The 25,626-nt window shown below is 42.0% G+C and overlaps 1 protein-coding gene across 1 annotated transcript in view; it reads right to left on the reverse strand.

Moving 5' to 3' along the window:
- Positions 1–2,184: 2,184 nt before the first annotated feature.
- The window catches only part of mecom (MDS1 and EVI1 complex locus), a 153,371-nt gene continuing 129,929 nt past the window's right edge, over positions 2,185–25,626 (reverse strand). Inside the window, exons 5-18 of the mRNA XM_059331887.1 lie at positions 25,424–25,537; positions 24,681–24,792; positions 24,407–24,554; positions 23,279–23,432; positions 18,749–20,141; positions 18,428–18,515; positions 16,116–16,142; positions 11,622–11,788; positions 11,253–11,330; positions 9,458–9,627; positions 8,267–8,411; positions 5,363–5,608; positions 5,071–5,257; positions 2,185–4,108 (exon numbers count right to left, since the gene is read on the reverse strand). Coding sequence (XP_059187870.1) covers positions 3,974–4,108; positions 5,071–5,257; positions 5,363–5,608; positions 8,267–8,411; positions 9,458–9,627; positions 11,253–11,330; positions 11,622–11,788; positions 16,116–16,142; positions 18,428–18,515; positions 18,749–20,141; positions 23,279–23,432; positions 24,407–24,554; positions 24,681–24,792; positions 25,424–25,537 — 3,164 coding nt within the window. The 3' untranslated portion in view covers positions 2,185–3,973. The remainder of the gene's footprint in view (positions 4,109–5,070; positions 5,258–5,362; positions 5,609–8,266; positions 8,412–9,457; positions 9,628–11,252; positions 11,331–11,621; positions 11,789–16,115; positions 16,143–18,427; positions 18,516–18,748; positions 20,142–23,278; positions 23,433–24,406; positions 24,555–24,680; positions 24,793–25,423; positions 25,538–25,626) is intronic.

A 25,626-nucleotide genomic window follows, 5' to 3' on the forward strand; every position in this document is an offset into this window, starting at 1 on the left:
CTGTGAGACATGGAAAAGGAAGTACCTGCAGGAGACACAGGAGAGAGCAGAAAAACACAACACCACAGCATGTAACGTTATAGAATATCTGATTTCGTTTAAGTATAAATTACATCAGTATGATAAAGCACGTACAAACACTACAACAATAATAGTTAAAGCTGTTCAACAATATTTCTCACGAGAGCAACAGATCAATTGACTATGTGCAATGTGAAAAGGCTTTGTCTAATAAATTCTGATGTAGCAAACATTTAACTCACATGAATAACCAGATGTTTCCGGTTTTGGTGTCTTTGTATCTGGACAGCATGAAACTATCAAAAACTTGCTCAATTAAAACAAATTCCTGAAGACCTCTCTTCATTTTTCTTCAGTAGATGGGTTAGATATGTTGGATAGCCAAGGCGATTTGTTTTGTTTCCACTTTGCAACTTCTACATTTTCAACTCTGTTTACTGGTGGATAAAACCCATGCGTCGCCTATAGCAACGTCTCCTGAGGTTGTATGCTGTAGTCAGTGGTGGAATGTAACTAAGTACATTTACTCAAGTACTGTACTTAAGTACAATTTTGAGCTAATTTTACTTTCCATTTTATGTTACTTAAACTTCTACTCCACTACATTTATGAGGCAAATATTGTACTTTTTACTCCACTACTTTTGTCTGACAGCTTTAGACACTTTTCACATAAACACATGATAAATTTAAAGTGATAAGACATTTAAGAAAAAATTAAACCTCATAACCATACACAGTAGTTAAAATGAGCCCTGCCTTTACTAAATTAAAATGCTTCTAACATGATTATTGTATTTGTATTGATGTATTGCATCAATACAAATAATCCAGTAATATATATATATATATATATATATGTATATATATATATATCTATCTGAGTGGGTCCATTCTGTGAAGAGTACTTTTACTTTTGATACTTTAAGTACATTGTGATACTGATATTTTTGTACTTTTACTCTTAGTGGAGTAATTTCACAGTGTGGTATTAGTACTTTTCCTCAAGTAAGGAATCTGAATACTTTTTCCACCACTGGCTGTAGTTTAGTTTATTCACTCCAAACTTGTCGATTGAAACAAGGCTTAATTTGTTATTTTTTTTTTTTTGCTTCATTTCAACAGTTTAAAAATCACTACATCATTACAATTGATTGAATGGAAACATGGCTACTGTTTGTTTACATATTTTTCTGCTGTCCCCCAAGTGGCCAAAGAAACCAGTCAGTGCAGTTTAAAGGACTCACTGAAGGTCCTGGGTTAGGGGACACAAACTCAGGGAACAGATGCTGTAGCTTGACTACTGACAACTTCACATAATCATATAAATTAGTCAACAATAGTACAGGTGGCAAAACTCATACTCAGAACCATTATCACTGCCACTCCATTATGGCCGTGGCCTACGCCATCACTACCATCGCTGCAGCTGACCTCATCAAAGCTGGACGACCCGTGCTGACCTCATCAACACTGCGTGACCCCCTGTGACCTCATCAAAGCTGGACGCCCCATGGAGCCCTGAGGGCTGACGACAGGCCCTAAGAAAACACCCCATCCATTAGGGTGCCAAGAGCACTGTAAATGTGAAGTGTCAGCATCAGCCATCTTCACTGTCATGCCCAATTCTCCAACCCCCCACCCAAGCCACTCTCCGGACAATGGAGCCGGCTGAACCTCCAACCCTCCCAGCCACAATGTCCGCCCACGTTGGCTGGCAGCAGTGACAGAGGGGGGGTGCCGGATGGGGAGGCCTGCTGCAGGATGGGGCTCTTATTGAGCGTTTGAGCGATGAGCCAGGTCATCACATCTACCCAACTCATCCATCATGCCCCACAAACGGACACAAATAAAGAGGACACATTCCTGCCTCCGCTCCCACTACCACATTCAAGCCCTCTCCAGCCTTTTCTCTCCTTCCCTCTCTCTATGCGAGCCAAAGCCTGGAGAAAAAAGAGGAGCAGAGTTCAGGCTCTCCCTCGCTCTTGGAGGCCATGGGAGCGCCAGAAGAAAGCGCCAGGTGGTTTTCTGACTCACGTCTCTTCTTATAAATCTCAGTTAGGGCCAAAATGATGGGCAGCCAGAAGGACTGTATGGGGGTGGAGACAAAGGGTGAGTAAAATGTTTAAGTAGGAATAAAGAGAGAATGGTAGACATGTCAATCCACATTGTAGTCCTTTATTTCTTAGTTGTTCCTCCCACAGTATTGAATTGAAATGCATAACAGTTACATTGTAGAAAGCATTAAAACAAAGTACCTCAACTTGCTGATTACTTTTTAAAATCGATTATAAACAAAACAACGACAAAAACAAACAAACAAAAAAATCTGGTCCCTCAAAACGGGAGAATAAATGAAAGTAATCTGTTATTTATCATAAGTTTGGCACAAGGGATTAACATGAACCGAACGTCACACAAGCTTGCAGACAACCGTAGAAAATGTCAGATACAGATCTTACCAGACCAATCATGCGTTTATGAAGAAATTATACCTGGCTTTTTTTTTTATTATTCATTCTTTATAATGTTTTTCATTTTTTACAATTGAATCATTAAATTGTCATAGAAAACAAAAACCCTAAGTAATATCTATTCATCGACCGGTTTCATTAGAAGAATAAGGAGTGAATTGTATGTTTAATACTATCCGGCACTCAAATGTAATCTACAAACCCCATTGAACTCTGGGATAGGCCCGGTGAGGAATCTCCCCTTCACCTGGGCTAAGAGCAGTGCTATTCAGTAAACAAACTACAGTTTGCCAAGAAATAAATACAATTCTCAACATACAACAGCAAATAACAACAACAACACCAACAAAAAAATGAAAACAAAATCATGATTGTCTAAAAATGAAAGACACACGAGCATGGAGTAGCTAACGACTAGCATTCAGGCTATTTAGTGGTATTGTTGGCTGACTAGGATGGATTCAAGGGTTTGGAAAAAAGACATATGCCCTTTACAGAACAACAATTAACTTCAGCACTGGCTACTTATTTCAGTAAAAAAAAAAAAACATTGTGTTTTCTTCTCTTCCACTAAAAAGACAATCTATTTATATCCTTTCACAGATAGCGCAGGCGGGCAGGATGGAGTGCAGTGGAGAACAGTTGGTAGACACTTGTGTACAGTGCTATGATTGTGCAGACACACGCAGTTATGAAAACGCAGATGGGAAACTGGCCTGATTTCAGTTAAACAATTACTCTTTTTAATTTGTTCTTCAATGACTTCAGTGATATTAAAGCGCTGCTCGCGCTGTCCTTACATGGAGCGGTTTTCATTTGAACTGAGGCTGCTAACCCCACCCTTCATTTTTATCATCAAGTACATGTATTTATGAGAAACACCTGTGGATCTCTGAGGGTTAAAGGGAATTCTTGTAATAGATTTTTAAAGATAGGGGGCTCTTATGCTTTACGCACAGTGAAAGATACGTGGTGGAAACTGGCTGTCTTAGAGACACAACCAAACTCTCAGAGTAAAATGTTCTCCTTGTGCTGGGCAATTAATGCAGTCTAGCAATGATACATCAGCACATCCATCTTCCATGTCCACCAGCTGCCTTTGCTGTGCAAAACATAGAAATTCAGCAGAATAAATACAGCTATTATTACTTATTATTATTTTCACCACAATCATCATCATTGCTATCATCCTGGTTGGTGTTAATGTAAGAAATCAGTTTTAAGGTCTCAGAGGGACATTTTGCTCTCTATCGGTTGGAGGTTTTTCGGGGGGCCGGGGCTGGGCTGGGTTCTGCGTGGACAGTGACCCGGCTTTGTGTGTGAGGCGCTCCGCTCAGCAGTCAGATGGGCCGTGGTTCTGCTCAGCAGTCACTCTGTGGACGATCAGGGGCCACCGCACATAGCCCCTGCAATGGGCTCCCAGTGCCATAGGTCAGGTTCGGGGGTTGAAAGGTGAAAGGAAAGCGCAAAAGGGGTTCATCATACGTGGCTGAGAGACTGGATGGCGCTGGATTCAGCAGCAGCCCGTGCCAGACTGTGCCACATGGTGGCCGGGGTGTGGGAGGCCGGGTGGAGAGAGTCCTTTTCAGCCAGAGACAGCATCATGGCGTATGCCTGAGGGAGAGGGAGAGGGATTACATTTAACTACCCTGCTTAAATGCAAATATGTATGTGCATTGCAGGGAATGGATGGAAGAAGTCCTCAGGTCTTTTACTTAAGTAAAAGTAGCAGTACAACAGTGTAGAAGTGTAAGTATTGACATCAAAGTTTACTTAAAATACTAAAAAGTAAAAGTACTTTTTATGCAGAATGGCTCATTTCAAAATAAATGATCTATATGATTTAATTTTAATTATTTATGTATTATTATGTACATTGCATGATAAACACAAGCTCATTTTTATTTTCATTATAAATACTGTTGGGAATTGAGAATTTACAGAGGGATCAAAGTTCTTCATTCATAGAATACAATATATTTGTTTTGATTATGATTGATTGGTACAACTAAAGGTACAATAACAAATAACAAAAACAATAAATAGCTGATAAGAGTTTAATTTAAAAGGCTGAAATCTAGCCATTTTCCATGGTTTTCTTGATAATAACCAAAATCATTATCAAGAAAACCATGGAAAATTGCTAGATATCAGCTCTTAAATTAAACTCTTATGAGCTATTTTGTTGATATCGTTATATTTGTCCAAATAAATGTACCTTTAGTTGTACCAGGCATTAAAATGAACAAGAAATTGAAGATGAAGGGTGGTCTAATATTTTTTTTTCAATGCCTGTAGATTAATCATATTATATTTTGTATGATTAATCTTAATCTGTAAAGTAACTATATATGTCACCTCATTTTAGTATAAATTAGTATAAAGTACAATATTTCCTTCTGAAATGTAGTGTAAGTATTAAGTAGCCAATTAATGGAAATACTAAAGTACCTCAAAATTGTACTTAAGTACTTATGTCATATCTTATTTTATCTTTTGTACAGAACTTGAGTAAATGTAATTAATTCATTTTTTAACAGGAATACATGCATGTGAACTGTCTGTGTGTCTTTTACCTGAGACTTAGATTTCCTAAAGAGCGGCTGTTTGACTGCATCACTCAGAGAGGGGGAGCCAAACGATCCGTCGTCCTCGTCCCCATCTCCGTCACTCAGCTCGCTCTCCTCCAGCTTGCGCATATCCGAAAAGTGACGAATGTGATCCAAGGCTGAGTAGCCACTCTGCTCCTCCTCGTCCTTATACCTGGAGGCCAAGCAGAAAATTAAAATGTGGCAATTTCAAGATACATTTGACGACACATCATCATTTCAACAATGTAAAATTCTCTTTTAATTGCATCGACTTTACCTCCTCGGAGACGATTTGCAGTTGAGGTTTAAGTCGTTGGGTCCACTGAAGTCCATTTCGTCTTGTATGACGTCATCACTGAGGCTGCTGGGAAGCACTTCGTCTTCCTGTTTCCCCGGGGTGTCGCTAGGCTCTTCTCCTTCTTCTTCATCAGCACCAAGCTCCTCCGCTTCCTCGTCTTCCAGGTCACGTGACCTATGGCTGGCCATCAGTGGCTTCTCTTCTTCAAATGGACCGCCGTTTAACCTGCAGAAAAAGATTGGTCGATGAGATCAATACAGCCTGATAAAGTAGTAAACATCTGAAGGAAGATTAGCTGAATTATGATAAATACACTCATTTTATGTTTTGGAAATAATCAAGAAACTGAGAAATAATTTATCTGATGCTTTTTAAAGGTACACTATGCAGGATCTAGCTAAAAACAATGTATAAACTCTGTAATGTATAGATTGGGACATTTTCAGGTATCAAAGCTGCAAAAATAAGGGAGTCAGCTCCTTAAAATGCAAATATTTCAAGGCAATATTCAAAGTGAATTCAGATTGTTTTGGATTTGTTCCACTTTCATTGACCAGACGAGGAGGGGCTAGGGCTGGGCGATATATCGGTATAAAAGAGATATCGATATATTTTTAGTTATTATTTGGAATTAGATCATAATGCATACATCAATATAGTTCTTTCTTTTCTTGCGTTAAATATAAATGCTGCCCTTACTAGGGTTTGTCATATTTAGCTCTTTTTAAATGTTCGTTATTCTTTTATTTCATAGACTTTTTATTTAAGATCTTTTTTATTTTAATGTGCACTTCATGGAGCTTTGATTTAAAAAAAAAAAAAAAGGTACTCCTGTTGTTATACAATATTTATGTTCACCTAAATAAACAGTTTCAATAAAACTACTTGTGACATATCATATTTGACTTTGACTGAACATTTGCTCTCACTTTGCAATAAAAATATTGGGAAATATATCGTATATCATTATTTAGCCTTAATATATCGGGACATGACTTTTGGTCCATATCGCCCAGCCCTAGGAGGGGCAAAGCTTGAATATTTTGTTGATTCCTGCATAGTATGCCTTTAAAATGAGTAACATACAGAAAAAGACCCTGAAGTGAAAGCTTATAGGTTTACGAAACATAGTGGGTGCTTTTTTTGCCTTTTGTTTTCAGTTTCCAACAAGTTCTTGTGAGAATTCTTTCTCTCCACATACAAAAACATTGAAGCATATGGGACAGAAAGCAGAAAGAGGTGGATCTAAGACAGGACATGGCAGCTCCGTCGAGAGAGCCGGAATCCCGTTTGTCATCGAGGCTCTGTAGCCCCTTTGGGCACAGCAGCGCTTGGTTGATCGTTGCAGCACTTAACTGGAGTGCTTCGCCTCTCTCTGTGTTTATTTTCTCTACTATCTTGTATTCATCTAATAGGCAAAATATTTAGCTGACAGCCCCATTTGGTGGGAGAGTTATGAGAGCGTTGCCAACCGGCCCATTCCTCTATCCCTGCGGAGGGAGAGAGGGCGAGCTATCCAAACTGCCTGAGTCTTAATCTGTCCCTCTGTCTCAGCGCCACAGGAAACCACCATTTGGTAAATCATCTGGAACCACATTTAGACTGATTCACTAATTACACTCTGGACGTCTTTCGTCAGCTCCCAAAAATGCCATTTCTCGCACAAAGGATCCAGAGTCGAGGACTGAGAAGTGGATGTGGAGACGTAGACGGATCGCAAACACAACACATCGAGCACATCAACATAGAATTACAGGATGCTTATGAACAGGATACCTGCATTGGATTTGAGAGGGACAAATTTGAAAGCACAATTACAAGAGGAAGACGAGAGAGGGAATTATTGCAGATTACATCTTAGCACATACTGTATCTACATCATCTTTTATCAGCAGCTGATAATATTGTGCTTTTGACAGAGCTCCCACTGGGATGGACAGTGTGAGGCCGACGAGGTGGTATTCGTGCTGTGTCGAGCTCACAGGGCTGAGAAGAGGGACTAGCTCCAAAAGAGAGAGCTGGAGCTCTGTGATTAAGAAAACAGATTCGCTAATTACGCTTTCAAACGTGGTAATTTGCTGGGGATAAAGTATCTATCAGAAGTAGTCAGGAGCACAGCACTTTGAAAGGAAACACGGGCCGACCCTTTGACCCCACCCCCTCTACCCTCTTCCTGTAGGCAGACATGTTGGTTCCAGATGTGGCAGGCTAACTGCTGCACTCCCCCCTCCTGCCTTTCTCCTCCGTCCCTCTGCTGCCCCGGCGCTGCTCTCACAGGCCTTCTGCGCAATCATACACCAGTCTGCGAGATCTCTATCCGGACTCACAATCTGCCCTGTGATCACACCAACGCGAGGCACGTGAAAACAAACTTGGAGACCTGAGCAGACCTCTCAACTGCTATCCGACCTGATCACAGCTCCAAGAATTTATTTGCATAATGCTCAGACGTAGTTGCATGCACACAGATCTCTGTTCGTACGTGTGGCCGAAAGGCAACTGATAGAAGGAGCTCCTGCACGTTTCCAAAAAAACCTGCCGCTATCTTAAATGTCATCACAGATGATTGCTCTCTACTCCAGACCTCTGAGCATGATGTCATAATTAACAAGGGCTGACTGGGTGGTATGAAAATCCTTTTCAAGCCCTGAGAGCTTATTTTAAGTCCAACGATCTTAATGTAGTCACAGTTAATGCAAGAGTTCAACATGCAGTAAAGAGGGCCGAGGCCTTTTTCAGGAGGCCTCATTTGGCCCTGCTGCTGAGATGTGGTCGGTGAGAAGAAGAACAAGATATTTGTCAAAAACATATTTTTTAGCTCTGTAAATGTAAATCTGATCAGGAAAAATGACAGGTCTTCAGAAAACATAGAAGTGTGCCTACCCTTCCTCAGAGGGATCCGGTGATGTCTGGTTCTGGCCTGTGTTGCTGATGAAATTTCTTATTTCATTGAAATAAGAGTCTTCTTTATCATCCAATATGGCACTGCTACCATCCAGTTCAGACTGTGGGGACGACATTGCAGTGCCTGCAGAAAGTAAAATATAACAGTTCTGATTTGGATACATTTAAATATAATGAAAACTGCAAATACACAACATATACACAACATATAGTATGTTGCACCACAACGTCCCAGAACATTTCTAAATAATGGCAGTGTGCCACCCACTGATATCTTTAGTTCAATAGTAATTTTGTTATTTTAAATAACTCATTTCCAATAGACGTATGACCTTATTTTGAAAGCCGTATTGTCCACCTATTAAATGCATGTTTCGTTCATTAAAATTATGTTGAACCTGTTTGTTTATCCCCAAACATCCCATAAGTAGCTTCAAATATTTCACTCTATAACAGTGTGAAATATTCTGTATCTGCTGGTTACCATGCTTCAATTAAATTGCAGTGAGTGAAATATTCAAATAGAATTTTTCCTAGTGATGTAATGGGTCCACAATTACATCACTAGGGGGAAATTGGGTTGCGCATTATGTTTTACACTTTTCTATGGAATTCTCTGTGAAATATTTGTCATCTTTGGAAAGCCTGAGATCTTAACAACGATTAAAACAGCTTTTCTGTTGAACAGTTTCTGCTGTTTTTGTGTTGCTGGTTTGGCGATACATCGTTTGATGGTGCAAAGGGAACACTTGGCAGATAATTGATATAGCATTTGATAAAGTGAACATCGTGTGTGATTAAGTGGAAACCTCCTCTGAGGACTGTTTCTCTCAGCGGCTGGCAAGGTGTCACTGCTTGTTCTGCTGATTCAGAGTCAGAATGATTCAACCTATCAAACCCATAAGCCGTGCTGCTGATGAAAGCAGCTCATTCAAAATAAGATTTTGTGCTGCTGCAGAGCTACACGACAGATTTATGTAATCTAATATTTTCAGCTTGGAAAATTGTTTCCGATCATGAGTAAATTATGTTTCATAATATTCAGCAGAAGGATTTGGAAGTGCAATGCATTGCTATGTCACAAATCAAGCAAAGCAAAGCAAAGCAGCTCTCATTTTCTCCAATGAATTATGGAAAAAAGGGGGAAAAAAACAGCTGAGGACTTCTCACCTGACAGGTTGCCATTCTCGTGCTTCTTGAGGTGACGGTCCAGGTTGGTCTGCTGACCGAAGCAACGATCACACAAGTGGCACTTGAAGGGCTTTTCCTTGTTGTGGATGTTACGAATGTGACGTTGCAGGTTGGAGGATATGCTGAAGGAGCGGTCGCAGTATTTACACCTGCAGGAAGAGCGGAGGCCTTTAAATTAAAGCAATTATGAAATGACTAAAAAACAGCAAAACACACAAGCTGCAAGTCATAAGTACAACTGTACTGCAGAATGTATGAGGAACCCGCGGTTTGTTCTGTGGGAAACATAATGGGATACATAATGTGGTACACACACACACACACACACACACACACGCACGCACACGCACACACACACACACACACACACACACGCGCACATACATACATACATACAGTCCCAGCAGTCCCACAGTCCCAGACATGATGGAGGAGCTTGTTTAAGGTGAAACAGCTCTGCCTCTTATCTCCAGCCAGCGCAATAAAATTGCATTCTTCCCTCACAAAATAAGCACGCAACAGATTTGGTTTTAGCCCTGCAAAATTAGAGCCTCTTGCCAAGTTTCTTCATGCAAAATTATACGAGAAGATTACATCTTTTCTTCTGGTGGAATTAGCTCGCTCGATTGGCTGTCCCTCAGGAACCCCCCGGTTATCTCCACAAAAAATTACAATAAACAGCGGTGATCTTTAATGGCATGCCAGCGTGTGGAGTGCAGGCTATCAGGCTGGGGCAGTAGAGGCCTGTGTCTGTCTTTCTCTCTCCCCTGTGGTCAGCAGGCCTCCTCCAAGCTTTGGGCCAACATTCCACTACCTTAGTAACTACAAAGCAGTGCAGCGCTAGCCAGGGCGTACTCATTATCCAAATGTAGTAAATGTGCAAGATTAATTTTTACATGTGTACTGAACTGCTGCTGCATTGTTCCCTCTACCTCAGCAGCACCTGGAACGGGAGAGAGGGCAGAGAGTCTTTTATAAGCAAAGTTTCCCATGAGCCGAAATGCTCAACTTTTTGTCCAGCGACACTATGATTATAAAAAAGCAACTTTTGATGACCTCTCTAGTTGACAAGAAAGCCTAAGGTGCGGCAAGTAGCCAGTGGGCTTGCAGATCAGTTCATGTGGCCTCATACACACAAGAGAAATGACCACAGCTGCTGGGCCTGGACATCTGCCTGCGCTCCTCATCACCCCAATTTTTCACCAAACTTCCTCCCTTCCTCTCAGCTCTGCTCTTCTACCAGCCCCAACTTCAGACCCCCTCCTCTTCCTGTCACCCTGGCGACGGACACCATTTTTCATCAGGCAAATTATTTAGCAGCAGGATAATTATTCCAGGCTTTTACGGCATAAGAAAACACACATAAACTGTGCTCTAACTGTAGACAAGAATTCCCTGGGAAAACATCCATGCGCTGTTAACAAATGAGCTGCATCTCTCTGTCTGCTTGAGAACATGTTTGCTGCTCTCACTTTTATTCGTGATGAGAGAGGAGAAGAAGTTATTCACTGGGGAGATGATGTGCTATTAGCCAAATCGCATTCTTGACTAGATGATCATTTTTCTGTCAAGTTTTGTACGGTGTGTATTCTTAAAAGTGAGGAGGATAGATGGAGAGAAAGCAGCTGGCAGAAAGCAAGAGAGGAGGATGATGTTTAGCTCACATGTTGCTGTTGGACCCATCTTTTCTTATATAAAACTCAAATAAAAAAACACACCCCTTCAACATATATACACACTCAGACAGCTCCAGGAGCTGTGGCTCTAGTCTTACCTATATGGTTGCTCTCCTGTATGAGTCCTGAGGTGGCGGGTCAGGTTGGCAGAGCGCGGGAATATTTTTCCACAATATCTAAAAAGGAATTTAAAAAAAAGATGGTTAGCCTACACTACTTCAGTACTTCTAACATTAAAAATCAACAACAGGAACTCTTACATCGACCCTACTGAAGGAAAAGATTCAAGATTCAAGAGTTTTTATTGTCATTATACAAGATAACGAAATTTCCTTCAGACTCAAGGCTTAAAGACATACAATATGTTAAAAAGACACATAATAAGTTAAAAAGGCACAAGTTTAAGATAAAAAAAAAAGACTCCAATGCCAATTTCAAAGCTATGCCATGCCAGAGGCTGCAGTTACCTGCATGTGTAGCGCTCCTTGCCCTTGCGCAGCAGCGTCTCTGGAAGTGCAGACGGTGGGGCTCTGAAGTCAAACATGGAGGGGACGGAGCGCAGCAGGTCACCAGACTCTGGCTTCAAGGAGCCAAACGTCTCCAGCTTCTCTGCCATGTTCTCGATGGCCGACATCTGAGGACACAGAGGAAAGGGGGGACAGAGCGAGGGGTTAGTGTTGCGCTTAAGGACACAATGCTCATTTAGTGTTGCAAGCATCCAACATGCAAAGCAAAGACACCGATGCGTGAGTTTTAGCAGGATTGAAAGTGCCATCACTTATTGATCACATTTTGAATAAGTCTTGACCCAAACAAAGGATATTATGTGTCAGATTTGTATTAATTAAAAAATATATTTTCACAGTCTGGAAAGCCATGCAATTATACTGCAGGATGTTGCCGAATATATATATTTTTTGGTTTGTGATAACAGAATGCAATAAAATGTAAAAAAGCAATGAGAAATGAATAATTCAGCCCAATATACTGTACAAATAGGGTCACACTGAAAAAATGACAGCAATTTTCCATGGTGTTCTTGATAATAACCAAAATCATTATCAAGAAAACCATGGATAATGTCTAGATATCAGCTTATATCAAGTCTTATGAGCTATTTTTGTTGTTGTCATTATATTTGTCCAAACAAATGTACCTTTAATTGTACCAGGCATTTAAATGAACAAGAAAGCAAGGAGAAAACAAGGGTGGTCTAATATTTTTTTTCCAAGACTTTATATATTCTTTGGTTTCTGATTACAGAGTGCAATCAAATGTAAAAAAACAAACAAAAAGAAATGAATAATTTAGGCCAATATACTGTACAGATAGGGCCGCACAGAAAAAATGACAGCAACTACATTTGCTGTCTATGTCTTAATATGAAGCACAAATGCCCAAAATCTGATTATCAGATGTTTCTTACTGAATATATAATTAATATTTTCTTGAGAAATCTGCCCAAATGTTGATGGATTGACAAGCCTTGTTTACAGGCATCACACCAGGTGAAATTAAGTGAAACAGGTATTGTGGGAATTCTTATTATGGCGTTCATTAATGATTCATGAATCGCAAGGTCAAACCCCTGATGTGTGTGTGCATGACAAGTACATTTGATACTGATTCATAACTTTGTAGTTGAACAAAAAAACAGCATGGTCCAATTCATGGTCAGCAGAGAAGAAGTGTGGAACTTTGAGCGTTAAATTCATCCAACTCTTGTTCACTGAGAAATACATATACATGCAAAGTACATACATAACACACAAATACACACACACCAACACACATAGGATTAAGCACTGCAGCCAATCTACTAATGAAGCTGAACATTTACTTTCATCAGGTACTCTCTGAGGAGATATGTGCACTTGTCATTTTGTGTGTGTTTGTGTGTGAACAAGAAACTATGTGCTGCATGGTGGCCGTAGTTGATTAATTACCATCGATGTGTGTGAAAGAGAAAATATATGTGTGTGCGAGAGAGAAGAATGTATTTCTAATGCATTTGTATTTGTGAGAGTGTGTAGAATGTGTGTGCTTAAAGGCATGTGCGTGGTATGTGAGCGTGATCGTACGTGCTTGGTGTATATCTGTGTGTTGTCAGATACGCGTGTGTGTGTGTGTGTGTCTGTGTGTGTGCGTGTGTGTGTGTGGCAGAGGAGTGATTCATGTCCACTGCTGGGCTGTAAACTATTCTGTGCACAATGCGGGCAGACAGCACATTCGTCAATATGAAAGATGTTGACATTACTGATCAAGGGCCAGACACGGGTAATAATGATATCGCTGTGCTGAGAGGGGCGGGATGGGGGAGGAGCGGGGGCTGAAGGGGGAGTGAAGGGAGAACTAGAGGGAGGGGCAGGGGCGAGGGGGTCCCAGTAGGCCGCAGGGCCTGTCAGCCCATCTCACACACACACACACAGGAGTTTTTCCTTTTTTTCCTTTAAAGGGGCCACACAAATTTGCATTATTTTGCGTGCATTGAATTTTCAGCCTGTTTCTTATTCTTTTTTCAATAAGGCAACAAATCAATGGTGATTCAGGTCCTCCACCAGAGCCCTGCTCCGACTCTGACATTTCATCTCCTGTTTTCACCCCCTGTCACTCTCAGGCTTCACGCCAAGACGGAGCGGAGCGGAGCGAGGGGAAAGAAAGAGAGGAAGAGAATCGGAGAAGAAGCATGATGAAGGACTAGACGATAGGGGACAAGAGTGGGAAGGAAGAGGAAAGAAGAAAAAAGAAAGAAAAGAAAAAAGAAAAGAAAGACAGGAAAAAGAAAGAAAGAACAGAGCCCGGAGAGAGAAGGGCTGATGGATGATGGTGGAGCCTGGTGTTGGGAGCGGCTGATTAGGAGTGACGGCCGAGTGTAAAGTTCCTGCCGCAGCCGTCGACGTTCCCACTGAGGGAGGATGTGGAGTGTCAGTCCGTTTGATTATGAATATGCCAATGCTGCATGCCATGAATCAAAGGCAAGGGAGAGAACAGAGAGAGAGAGAGAGAGAGAAGAGAGAGAGAGAGAGAGAGAGAGAGAGAGAGAGAGAGAGAGAGAGAGAGAGAGAGAGAGAGAGAGAGAGAGAGAGAGAGAGAGAGAGAGAGAGAGAGAGAGAGAGAGAGAGAGAGAGAGAGAGAGAGAGAGAGAGAGAGAGAAGGAAGGAGGGCGATGGATTGAAAGATAGGCAAGGGGTTGTCGGGAAGAGGGAGGTGAAATGCTTTCATATTTCTTTTGAATGTGCACTGTGTATTTCATCGGGCTCTTTTCAGGCACCGGAGTGAATGCTCAGTTTGTCTGCCTTGCTCAACGAGAACTCATAACTCTTGGGAACATTAAGGCCCCTAAAGCTGTCGGCAGTATCGAGCCTGTCTGATAAGACACTTTTTAGAGCTCCAAGTGCTCCATCCCGGCTCCATCTACTGGGGAATTCTGATCACCGCCTCCACCCACTCACGCTGCTGCACTCTATTAAGACTTTAATCTCACACCTTTGGTCAACCTTTGCCTGTGTATCCTTTAAGTGAAAGGCATAGTCCTTGTTGTAAAAATATATTGGTATTTATGTGACTGTGTGTACAGAATAAAATTATCTTTGGATACTTGCACTTGTTATTGTCATAGTGATTTGTATCTTTTGGAAAAAAATTATCTTGTAACATTACATTTACATTACATGTCATTTTAGCCTTTTCTCCAAAGCAATAACTGCATTCAACCTGATGGTACTAGCCTTAGACCACAAGAATCAAGTAAGTACATAACTTTAAGAGCCAACTGTAGTCGCTACAGGAGTGCTATACGTTAAAGAAGAGCATTTTTTTCTTCTTGTATAAGATAATTTATGAACATTTTGGCTTTATACATGATATAAAATTAATAAATTCTTAGTACTAGTATTTTCTAGTTCAGAGCTATGTTGGTGGAAAAAGACAAAAAACTACTTTAAACCAGTCAAGTGCACTGTTTGCAGTTAAGAAGTAAATGATCCACACATCCAATCCAATGGATAAGATGTATTAATGATTCATACAAGCAACATAATTCATGCACAGATTACGCTTCAAAAACCCTGGGCCACTGAGAGGTTTTTATGGATGGTGAGCCAGGTTCATTAAGCCACTGTTTGACAATGCTGTGTGTGTGAAATGTACGATTTAAAGGACAAGAGGATAAACGGCTCCACATTTTGCTCTAAAGTGATTTTTCAAAGGTTTTATAACCCCTCTACTCCTTTGTATAAGAGACCCACCCCCCACCTTCCCCAACCTACACACCTCCCAAAACCCCCCTGTCCGTCCCCCCCGGGCATTCAGTGTGTGTCTGTGAACTTGCTTGTTGCTGTAGCGTCGCTCTGGGACCAGCAGTTGATTGGCTATCTTCAGATGTCAGTGATGCTGTGAGGGCCTTAATTAGCGAGATGCATTCTCAATTGTTGATCTTTATCGGGAACCAGATGTTTGCAGGGAGGAACTAACCCCCCTGTCCCCCCGCCAGTGTCCCAAAGAGACTGTTACCCTCGCGCTGATGTAAAGCAGCCCCCTAAACAGCACCCTCCATCCCCACTCATCTCCTCATGCCCATTTCCAAGAGCGCTCCTTCATTCTCCAAATAAGCAAACATATATTCAGAGCTGCTGGATGGGCAGGGTGTAGCTCGTCTGGAAATCCCCGCTTAGACCCTTTCATGTGAATCAGACAGGGGATATGTCGAGATGTAAAGATGTAAAAAGCAAGGCTCAAATACTCAACACTGATGTACAATATAAACATTCAGATTACATTTCTTCACATAAGAAAGTGGTTCTCAGACCAGCCAGTGCATGAAAGTGATGGGCTAAAGCCATGCGAATGCTGGGTGATGTCAGTTGTAAACTGTTGTGCAGCCCATGCATTAATTAGGGGATGGGGTCTGTTTGGTAGAGGTACAGACACATGGCAGTACTGTAGGTTAAAGAGGAACTTACCCAAGTTCTCTGATCTGGCAAACGAAACTGAGGGGCGGAACAGAAGGAAAAGAGAAAGCAGTCAGAACCAGGAAGTGGCGCATGAATCAACAGCTTTTGATTGGACACATATGGGCACTGAGAGAACGATGGGTCCCGATGTGATTAACTTTGAATGAGCAACGAGCTGCCTATCTGCAGAGTTATAGCGCTGGAATTATAGGAGGCTCTAATAGTTCCCAACACTTCCTGGTGTTCAATAAGCTCATTATAGCAGGCTACGAATACAATGCCAGTATGTAATCTAAGCCAGTATTGCTTCGCAGTAAAATTTCCTGCCAGGAAATAAAAAGCGGAATCACTCATGGTTAAAAAAAAAAAAGTTCCAGTCCCCTCAGCTTTTGCAACCTCTTTTTTTGATATATGGCTCAAGAGTGAGTCAGGTGACTGAAAACAAACCCCCTGAAAAGTATACAGAAGGGCCCCTTGCCTGGTCGGGTTAGACCTACCCGGGTCTGGTGTTTCTGGAAATGATTTGTGTGTCCAGACATCATAAAGTCATAAAGATGGCCTAAGCACTCTGTTAGTGTTTCTACTGATAGGACACCTCATTAAGGCGTGTAGGACGGCCATGTGGCTGCTGCAGGCTGGGCCCATGCAGCAGTCCGGACAGGGGACATAAATCAGACAAATGAAACAGCCTGTAAAAACCAGACCTGAAACGGCCAGAAAAGAGGAAAAAAAAAATCATATGCCTGAGAAAGTGGTGTTTTCACTTTCCGACGGACCGTTCTCACCCGCGGGGGAAGATTGAACAAATGAACGTCAATGCAACACGTAATGGACACACATACACATACAGCCGCGTGCACAACCGCGCGCACACACACACACACATATATATATATATATATATATATATAAATATATGTAGCCTCACACTGGAAATAGTGGCACAGAGAACCCAGGGGGAGAAATCACTGCTTTAAGAGCATATCATTTTTTATAATGTAATCAAAGACATGTTATGGGAAGACGTGTCAGAGTGTGCCCTTTCTCTCTGTCACATCTGTTTCAGATAGCCAACGACGGGCTTAACAGGCAGCAGTTCGGATAAGGCTGGAGCCACATACTAATCCTTATTAATCCAGTTTGGTTGGACTGGGACAATCATTCAGAATTACCGTAGAGAGTTTGTTAGAAAAAGAAAATATCTAAACTATTTTAACACCATGCTGCTGTCACTTTTGTAGATACGGGGACCTGACATTGAACTTGTAATAGTGATATTGCCATGATTACATAACAAGAGTCATCACATCATTGTGAATTTATCTGGGCAGAACTGACAAAGAGCTACCCAGACAAATTATAGGGATGTTGTTGTCTGTTTAATTAATGTAGGACCAATAAGGGCGTCTAAAATCAACTTTAATACCAAATAAACAGAATAATAGTGGATAGGTAAAATCTGCCCTATAAAGCCCTAACTGCAGTAAATACGCAAAGGGTTAAACTGAGAAAAACTGCGTTAAATTTGTTTTAATGTTTAACTGGCCAGCAAAATGGGTTATAGGTAGGTAAGTGATATGACACTTATTTCTACATGTAATGTAATTTTTATGCTCAAAAATCATGATAATTTATTTGACCTTTGACCCCAAAAATGTAATTAGTGCATTCTGGTTTTGCATTGCTGTAAAAGGTTCTAATAGTGCAGTAACTACAATGTTGTTGTCTTCTCTCAGCTTCTACATTTTGTTTTCAGTGAGTAAACATTCTCAAATTGATTTTGCTATAAATTAATTTCAAAGTTTAAAAAAAAAAAAAAGATTTGTGTAATGCTATATTTTAATATAATTGTATCTCACTATTTTACTTAATCACTTTCTAGATAATAATTTCCCTATCAAATAAACCTTTAATTTCTATTATTCTTGTCTTCACTATTCAACACAATGAAGAAATTCAAGGCTACACTGTATCAGTCAAAGTGAAGTTACTGTGCTCTGCTTTGGTTTTGAGTTGGATTTTGTAGTTACTGCAATTTTTATATCATCATTTCTCTGAAATAAAGCAAAATTGAAGTCTAAAACTTTGTCACAAGATAAAACAGACAGAGACAGTTAATAGCAGACAGTTAATTTTTATATAACTCAATTTTAACCAAAAATGTAGTTACTGCAGTTAGGCTTGGTAGGGCACAAATGAACAGATTGACACGTTGCCTAGACATTCTACATTCATATGCAGATATCTGTTTATAGAGTTTATATTTCTTCTAAATGCCCCAAGCCATCACAGTTTCTGCTGATGCCACATTCAGAACCTACCTGTGGATGGAAGAGGAAGCCTGGAGCTGGCCGCATGTACTTGTCTTTCAGAGTCTCAAACGGATCGCTCATTCTCCTCTTCTCAACCCTGCTAATAGTAGATTTCTCTTAATGCATGTTCAACAGCAAATACAGTTACACCCATGTCAAGTATTAAAAACACAAAACAATTAACAATTACATTAGAAAAGTGCTAGCAGAATGAAATGTATTCACATTCTTGCATAATACGATGTGTCACAGCAGTTTAAGGATGTTATGTTTACACATCATGTAAAGTTGCAGTAGTAGTAAGTAATAAGCTACTGGGAATAACAATACCTGTAGATGGGGTCCATGAAGAAAGGGGTGGGCCTGGCATGCTGTAAAGAGGTGTCAGCTTTTGGAATCTCCACCACCGCCTTCTCCTCCTCATGCCCCAGGCTATTCTTTGTCTCCTCGTCTTTTGGATTGCCTCCACGTCCCCTACTCCCCAGGCTCAGGTCTAGTGGCTGATCCTGGCCCATGGAGTGGGATGCCCCTGGCTTGGAGGGGGCAAATGTGGCAGACTTCTCCTCCTTCCGCTTAGTAGTGAGGTCAAATGGTGACTCGGATGATGATTTGTCCTGGGCCTTCTTGCAGTCATCTGCTGGAGACTGTGGCTCGCCCTTCATGCCTGGAGGTCTGAGGTTCCTGTCTGCAAACGGGTAAACTGGAGGAGAGAAAGCTGGGAAGAAAGGCAGAGGGAACATGGAGGGGTAGGGCAGGGACCCAACCTTCTTGTCCTGCAGGCCAGCCAGCCCCGTGGAGCCAAAATACTTCTCGGCAATGGAGGCAATGGCCTTAATAGAGTCATTCACAGCCCCTGTTACGGCTGTGTGCTCGTCCAGCGAGGATGGGATGAGGGAAGGGCCTGGAAAGTCTTTAGCAGCACTGCTGCCGGTCAGGCTGGGGCTCTGGGGCCCTCCTTCACTGGCCTTCCTCTTCGGGCCTTTGCCATTTTCTCGAGCAGCGCCCCTTTCCCGTTCACTGTCCATGTCACTCTCGAGCTCGGAGCCCGATGTGCTCTCCAGATCGCTTCCGCTGGGCGTGCTGACATCGTCCAGGTCGCTGCTCTCGGACTGGTCACTCTGCTTGTTCCGCTGCTTCGTGGAGGACGAGGAGCTCTGGGTGTGGAGCTCTGAACCTGGCATGTGGTTGCCAGATGCACCACCATCTTTACGGAGAGCTTTGAGAAGCTCTCGGGACTCCTGAAGTCCGGGGCTTGGAGGCAACAGTGGACTCTTACTCAGCTCTATACCGGGCCCAGTGAGAGCTGCATGGGCTGGTTGTCTGACAGGAGAGTTGGCAGGAATGAGCGGTGGCCGGTGGTAGAGTCCAGAGGGGAAGAGACCAGGGAAGCTGAAGGGAAACGCTGGGGCAGCAGGGAAGGTAAGCCCGCTGTGGTGGCGACTAGCCCCAAAGTAATCAGCCAGCCCAGCACCGCTGTGGCCCATTGAAAGAGCTGATTTGTCCAAACCAGGGGCGCCAGGCAGTGGCATACCCTGGGCAAACAATCCCCCCGCTGTGAAATGGTTCTTCCCTTCACAGAAGCGCCGGTGCTTGTTGAGGGAGGATGTGGTGCTGAACATCTGCCCACAGTCCTTGCACTTGATCTGCGTGCGGCAGTCAGCGTGCATGCGTTTGTGGCGGCACAGATTAGAGAACTGGGTGTAGGACTTGTGGCATACCTCACCTGCAGGGACACAGAGACAGACACACAACATATCAGTACACACTGACCCACCCCCCACATACACACACACTAAATAACATCACATGATACGACATCTCGAGTTAACAAGCTTCAGGCTGGCTGATGCAGAGGCAGAGGAAGTGCATTATGAATTATATGTTGTGTTCCCATCAATACTCTGACAACAGTTTTCCAGCAAAATAAGGAGGGAGAGGTGTGTCCAGATCCTGGCATTGTGCGAGAATCTGTTTGGTTGACGGTGTGAGTCAGTCAGTGCCACTCATCACCTGCACATCAAACTAAATTCCCAGGCATCTCCAGCCCCATTGTCCTCCCAGGGACGCTCCCAGGGAGTCCATAAACAATCACAGACACACAGACACAGACACACACACACACACACACACACATGCAGGCACATTCACAAAATATTCACATAACACAGACACACAGACACACACACAGACACACAGACACACACACACACACACACACACACACACACTCAGCCGCGTGCAGTACAATGGCTCTATTTTAAGTTTGTGAAGGAAGTAGAGTTGAATGAATCCTATCCTGCAGTCCTGTTCCCAGGGACAGGTCTCACGTCCTCTACTGCCCCTCTTCCCTCTTCCCCCTCCGGGCCTCGCTGTCACCCCCTCAGCCCTCTCACCTTGTCCCCATAGCTGGGTCCCTGTCGTCCTGCGCTGAGTGACCTTCCCACAGTCAACCCCTGTATGCCTGTCTGTGGCTCTGTCTGACCCTGGATGTCATACAGTGGCAACACCCGACCCTGAGACAAAACCTCACTGTCTGACATTATCTATTGCCATTATTAGTCCGTCAACATTATCTACTGTCATTGGATGATTTGTTTAAAAGGGGGATAGTAGCCAAGTACAGGTTTTCCCATGCTCTTTTCTCCCCGTCCTAATAAAAGTGAAGAAGGCAGTTTATGAAAAGGGGGAAGATGTCCCTAATTGTTGGATATTTTGCAGATCAGTTACACAACAGCTGATGTTTCAATAACTCTTTGATCATCCGACAATACCAGAAAGCAGTTAGAAGCAGCTCTGGATGATTAATTTCGCTCACATTGTTATGAGATCTTCAAAACGAGGATAAGGAAGTGGTTAGGCTCACACTGTGATTACACTTCTGCATACTTTGGATGCCTTCCAGCCACAAGGTGCACAAGAGGCAATTTAAGGAGATGGAAAGGAAGAGCGGGAAAAAAGTAAGTTGTGGAAACAGATTTAAATAAACACCCAGGAGGAACGCCAAATGGGAATGCTCGAGCCAAGAGCGAATGTAATCTTATATAAAAAAAAGTCCATTTTAATGAATAGACCCAGAAAACTAAATTGAAATGAAGTGTATTTGTGGCTTGGCTTTGGCGGATACAATCAGGGTAGAAAGGTAGTTGAAAACATTCTGGAAACATCTGGGGAAAAAAAAACAAGAGCGCCTGATTCCTTTGATTTTGCACATGTTGTTTCCTCTTTGGAAGCTGTGCAAGTATCTTGCAACACAGATTAAGAAATTTGAATACTGAATACTTTTAAATTAATTAAAACGAATCTGCCTGCGTTTAGGCTGCAGACAGTTCACAGTGAGGTAGGCAGTAAATCCACATGAAAATATAAGTAATGCATTTTGTGAAAAATACAAGATTGTATCATCCACACAATGGATTAATAATTTACAATAGTAAACAAGTAGTTAATAAATCTGTCTACTTATTGTGTGTATACGGGTTAGCTGCTTCCATTGCTCTCTCTTTGTGTGTGTTTTTACAAGAATAGCCACATGGCCTGTGCAAACTACAAGAAAAGGCCCTGCGCCATAAATCATGTCGTTGTGACATTTACAGACTAACAACACACACACATGACACACTGAGTGTGAGATCTGATTCACTACATGCATGTGTTCGTCAGCTCTTAATAAACTGAAATAAAATATTATAAACACATTCCTAAGAGGACAGCGGGGGCTAAGTAGCGGCTAACTGAGCGTCAAAATGAATAACCCTGCGGGCCCGAGTGCTTCACTTTAATAGAGGAGCTCTGAGACACGGACACACACATCCACATTGCGTGCACTAGCATACAAACAGAATCACATGTTCATACAGTATAACACCGTCCAAAACACGTACATGTCCTTCAGGAGAACTCGCACAAACAAACACTTCAGGCGCACATGCATGGTCTCTCCCAGGCAGACGTCATGTTTGAGGCTGCTTTGTCTTTTTTACACAGCCATTAGTTGTTTTTAAACCTGCATATTTTCTGCTGATTACAGCAAATGGACTCCTATTCAGAGGGAGCACAGGGAAGAGGGCTGTACATGTGGTTGCTATTTGTGAGGAATGGTGCATGTGGCGGAGGGAGAGAGGAGGAGAAAGGGGAGTCAGAGGTCTGTGTGTGCAGTCACTCCGACCTATGTATATATATATATGTGTGTGTGTGTGTGTGTGTGTGTGTGTGTGTGAGTATGTTTGTTTGAAGAGAAAGGGTGTGTATTTGGTGCACATACAGGTTTCTGTGAGCATCAGTGTGAAGGGTCAAGGAAAAAGAGACGGGGCAAAGGGTGAAGGTCATAATGCTTTAGGGGACAGAGATCAGATCGACTGTGTGAGGTGCTGCAAATGTGAAAGGTCATAATGTGTTTGGCTCTTGTAGGCGTTAGCGTTAACAAAGGAGCTGGGAAAAACTGTGTGTGTGTGTGTGTGTGTGTGTGTGAGAGAGAGAGAGAGAGAAAGCAATGTTAGCTGTAGCATCAACAGCAGGTGAGGCTGGGTCACTGTGAGAGGCAACATTAAAGGTTAGACCAAGTGGGACTGAGTCAAATTACATGCTAGTTTAAACGCTGTTATCAACATATCAGCACTGTGTGAGAGTGCTGATGCAGAACAAACTGCATCGGTCTTGTCTTAAAAGAAATGGTACTGCCACTCTAAACACAGCTACTACATAATCCCACGTGTAATTCTTGTAGAACATTACATGATTGACTCTTGTATTTTTGCAGAAACATCACAGTTTTTCTCTTAAAAGCAAGTCACAGGCATATTGGTATTATTATTATTATAACGTACTGAGGAGACTTACATAGGTAGGGTCTTAGTGACTTACACATGAAGGGCTTGACACTGCTGTGGATGTGCTTATGCTGCTTGAGGCCTGAAGACGTTGCAAACGTCTTGCCGCAGTCAGAGCAGGCGTGGGCCCGCGCCCCGACGTGCTGTGAGCGGATGTGCCTCTGCAGGTTACTGGGGTCTGTGAACACCTGCTGGGGGAAGGAACCACACAGACACATGGGGGAGTTACTATCTGCCTCTACAAACAGGATAAATATCCAATAAAAAAAGCAGACACATGGACAAACTCTGGTCATTAATTCAAAGGGATAGTTAGATTTATTGGGTGGAGTTGTTTGAGATGCTTGTCCATATCCAGCATATTAGCTACTAGGGATGGGCGTTTGGAAGAAACCTTTCAATCCGATTATCTTAACGTTACCGATCAATTAATTGATTAATCACTACATGCATACATGCACAAAATAAAAAATATATATACAGTACTGTGAAAAAGCCTGTTTTGATAACAAACGCTTTTATTTTGAAAGGACGAAAAGAGACTTGATCCTGTCGATGGTAAAATTAACTCAACTGAGATTAAACTGTAAAGATAAGGTCAAGGAGTTCAATGTTTTATGTTTTAGCCCCAGAAGAGGTATGAGGTTAGTTTTCACAGTAATCTTGCATATTTAAATGTGTTTTGTGTTTTAATAAGTTTTGGATAAAATTAAACTCAATTCATGTTAGCAAGGTTTGATACAGTAAGCTAGTTTTGCTCCAATTAATAATCCTGTATTTCTCTGTGTTTTATAATTGCTATTGCAACGTTCAGTTTGCAAACTGGAGCTTTATCCAACTTAATTCTCAGCTCATTGGCTTATTGACATACGGCCGCAGAACTGAATGCTCGGCTGTGTTTCAGTTCAGTGATACTGATACGCAGTTATAGATAAAAAATTAAAAAATACACAGATTTATAAAAAATTCCACGGGATCGAACCAAATTCTTAACGACCATTAATCGATCATCGATTAATTATTCCTATCCCTATTATCTACAGCAGATGGGGGTCTGCATGCCCCTATGGAATAGTACCTCATACAACCACACTTAAATAGATAAAGTATAGATATAAATGAAGTATTCCTTTAATATTGCCTCCAAAAGTCATCACTCTACCTTTGAGCAGTTTTCACATTCATAGTGCTTGCCACTGTCATGCGACATCTGATGTCGGATCAGGTTTGATTTCCAATTGAAGGCCTTGGGACACTGGTCACACTTATACTCCCTCTCCTCAGAGTGGGACAGAGTGTGGGCCTCCAGACTGCAGGAAACACACAACATAAAACAACGATGTGGATTTCAACATTTATTTTGAGTTTCTGACTGCTCTAGCTCTCTATCTCAGAAAAAAAATCTATGTGTTTGAGTGTGTCAGCTATTAATTTACCTCTGGACATCGGGGAAGACCTGGTCACACTCCTTACACTCGTGCAGACCATGGGACAAGTGGAGGGGTCGCAAGTCTTGAGGTTCCTGGGCCTGCAGGTCACCGTCTGCTCCTAGATACATCATAAAAAATAAAGCAAAAATAAGAAAACTGTTTAATTTTCTTAAAATGTAAAATGTTATGGTATTGGGGTTTACCCTCAAATTGTATCTTTCGTGTATTTCAAAGTTCAAACAGCCTACAAGGACTGCAAGTTATCTTAAAATGTAAATTATTTGCAGTCTTGAGGCATGTTTGTGGTCTTTAAGAGCCACCTATTACATTACATGGATCATATGGGGAAAATATAATGATTTGCTGCAGGCCCTGGCCAATTACTGACTCTGTGGTCCAGTCTCATACAAGTTACAGTGAGGCTCTTGTTACAACACATGCTGGCCTGCATAAAGTCTGAAAGCTTGGTGTAATATTGTAGGATGAATATATTTTACTTTGCATTAACTATCCAAGGTGAAAACAAACTTGTAAGCAAAACAACATGTAGGCCAGTTTGTAGAATCCTCTGTCCACAGTGTTATTTTTGTATGATCTAATTTTTAGTGGCTCCGTTGGGAGACAGAACCTTTACATCATTACTGTCGTACTCTCCCAGTATAGCTACACATCTTTCTCATCACTCTTCAGTTCCCTTCTGTTTACAATGGCATGAAAATAGCCAGAGTATTTAAAAATAAAAGCCAAACCTTGGTTTAGGAAGGAGGAGGGGGGCATCCCACACGGCTGCTTCTGGTGGTCCAGCAGCTGGTTACGGGACTCAAAGTGCTGGTCACAGTCCTCACAGCGGTACTGCCTCTCCTCTGCAAGGTGGGAGAAAGAAACATTAGCATATTGTGCATTTAAGTGAGGGGCATGTGCTGTTAAGGTCTAAGCAATGGAGAGAAATGTG

This window comes from Centropristis striata, chromosome 4 (genome assembly GCF_030273125.1).
Source record: "Centropristis striata isolate RG_2023a ecotype Rhode Island chromosome 4, C.striata_1.0, whole genome shotgun sequence".
NCBI lineage: Eukaryota > Metazoa > Chordata > Actinopteri > Perciformes > Serranidae > Centropristis > Centropristis striata.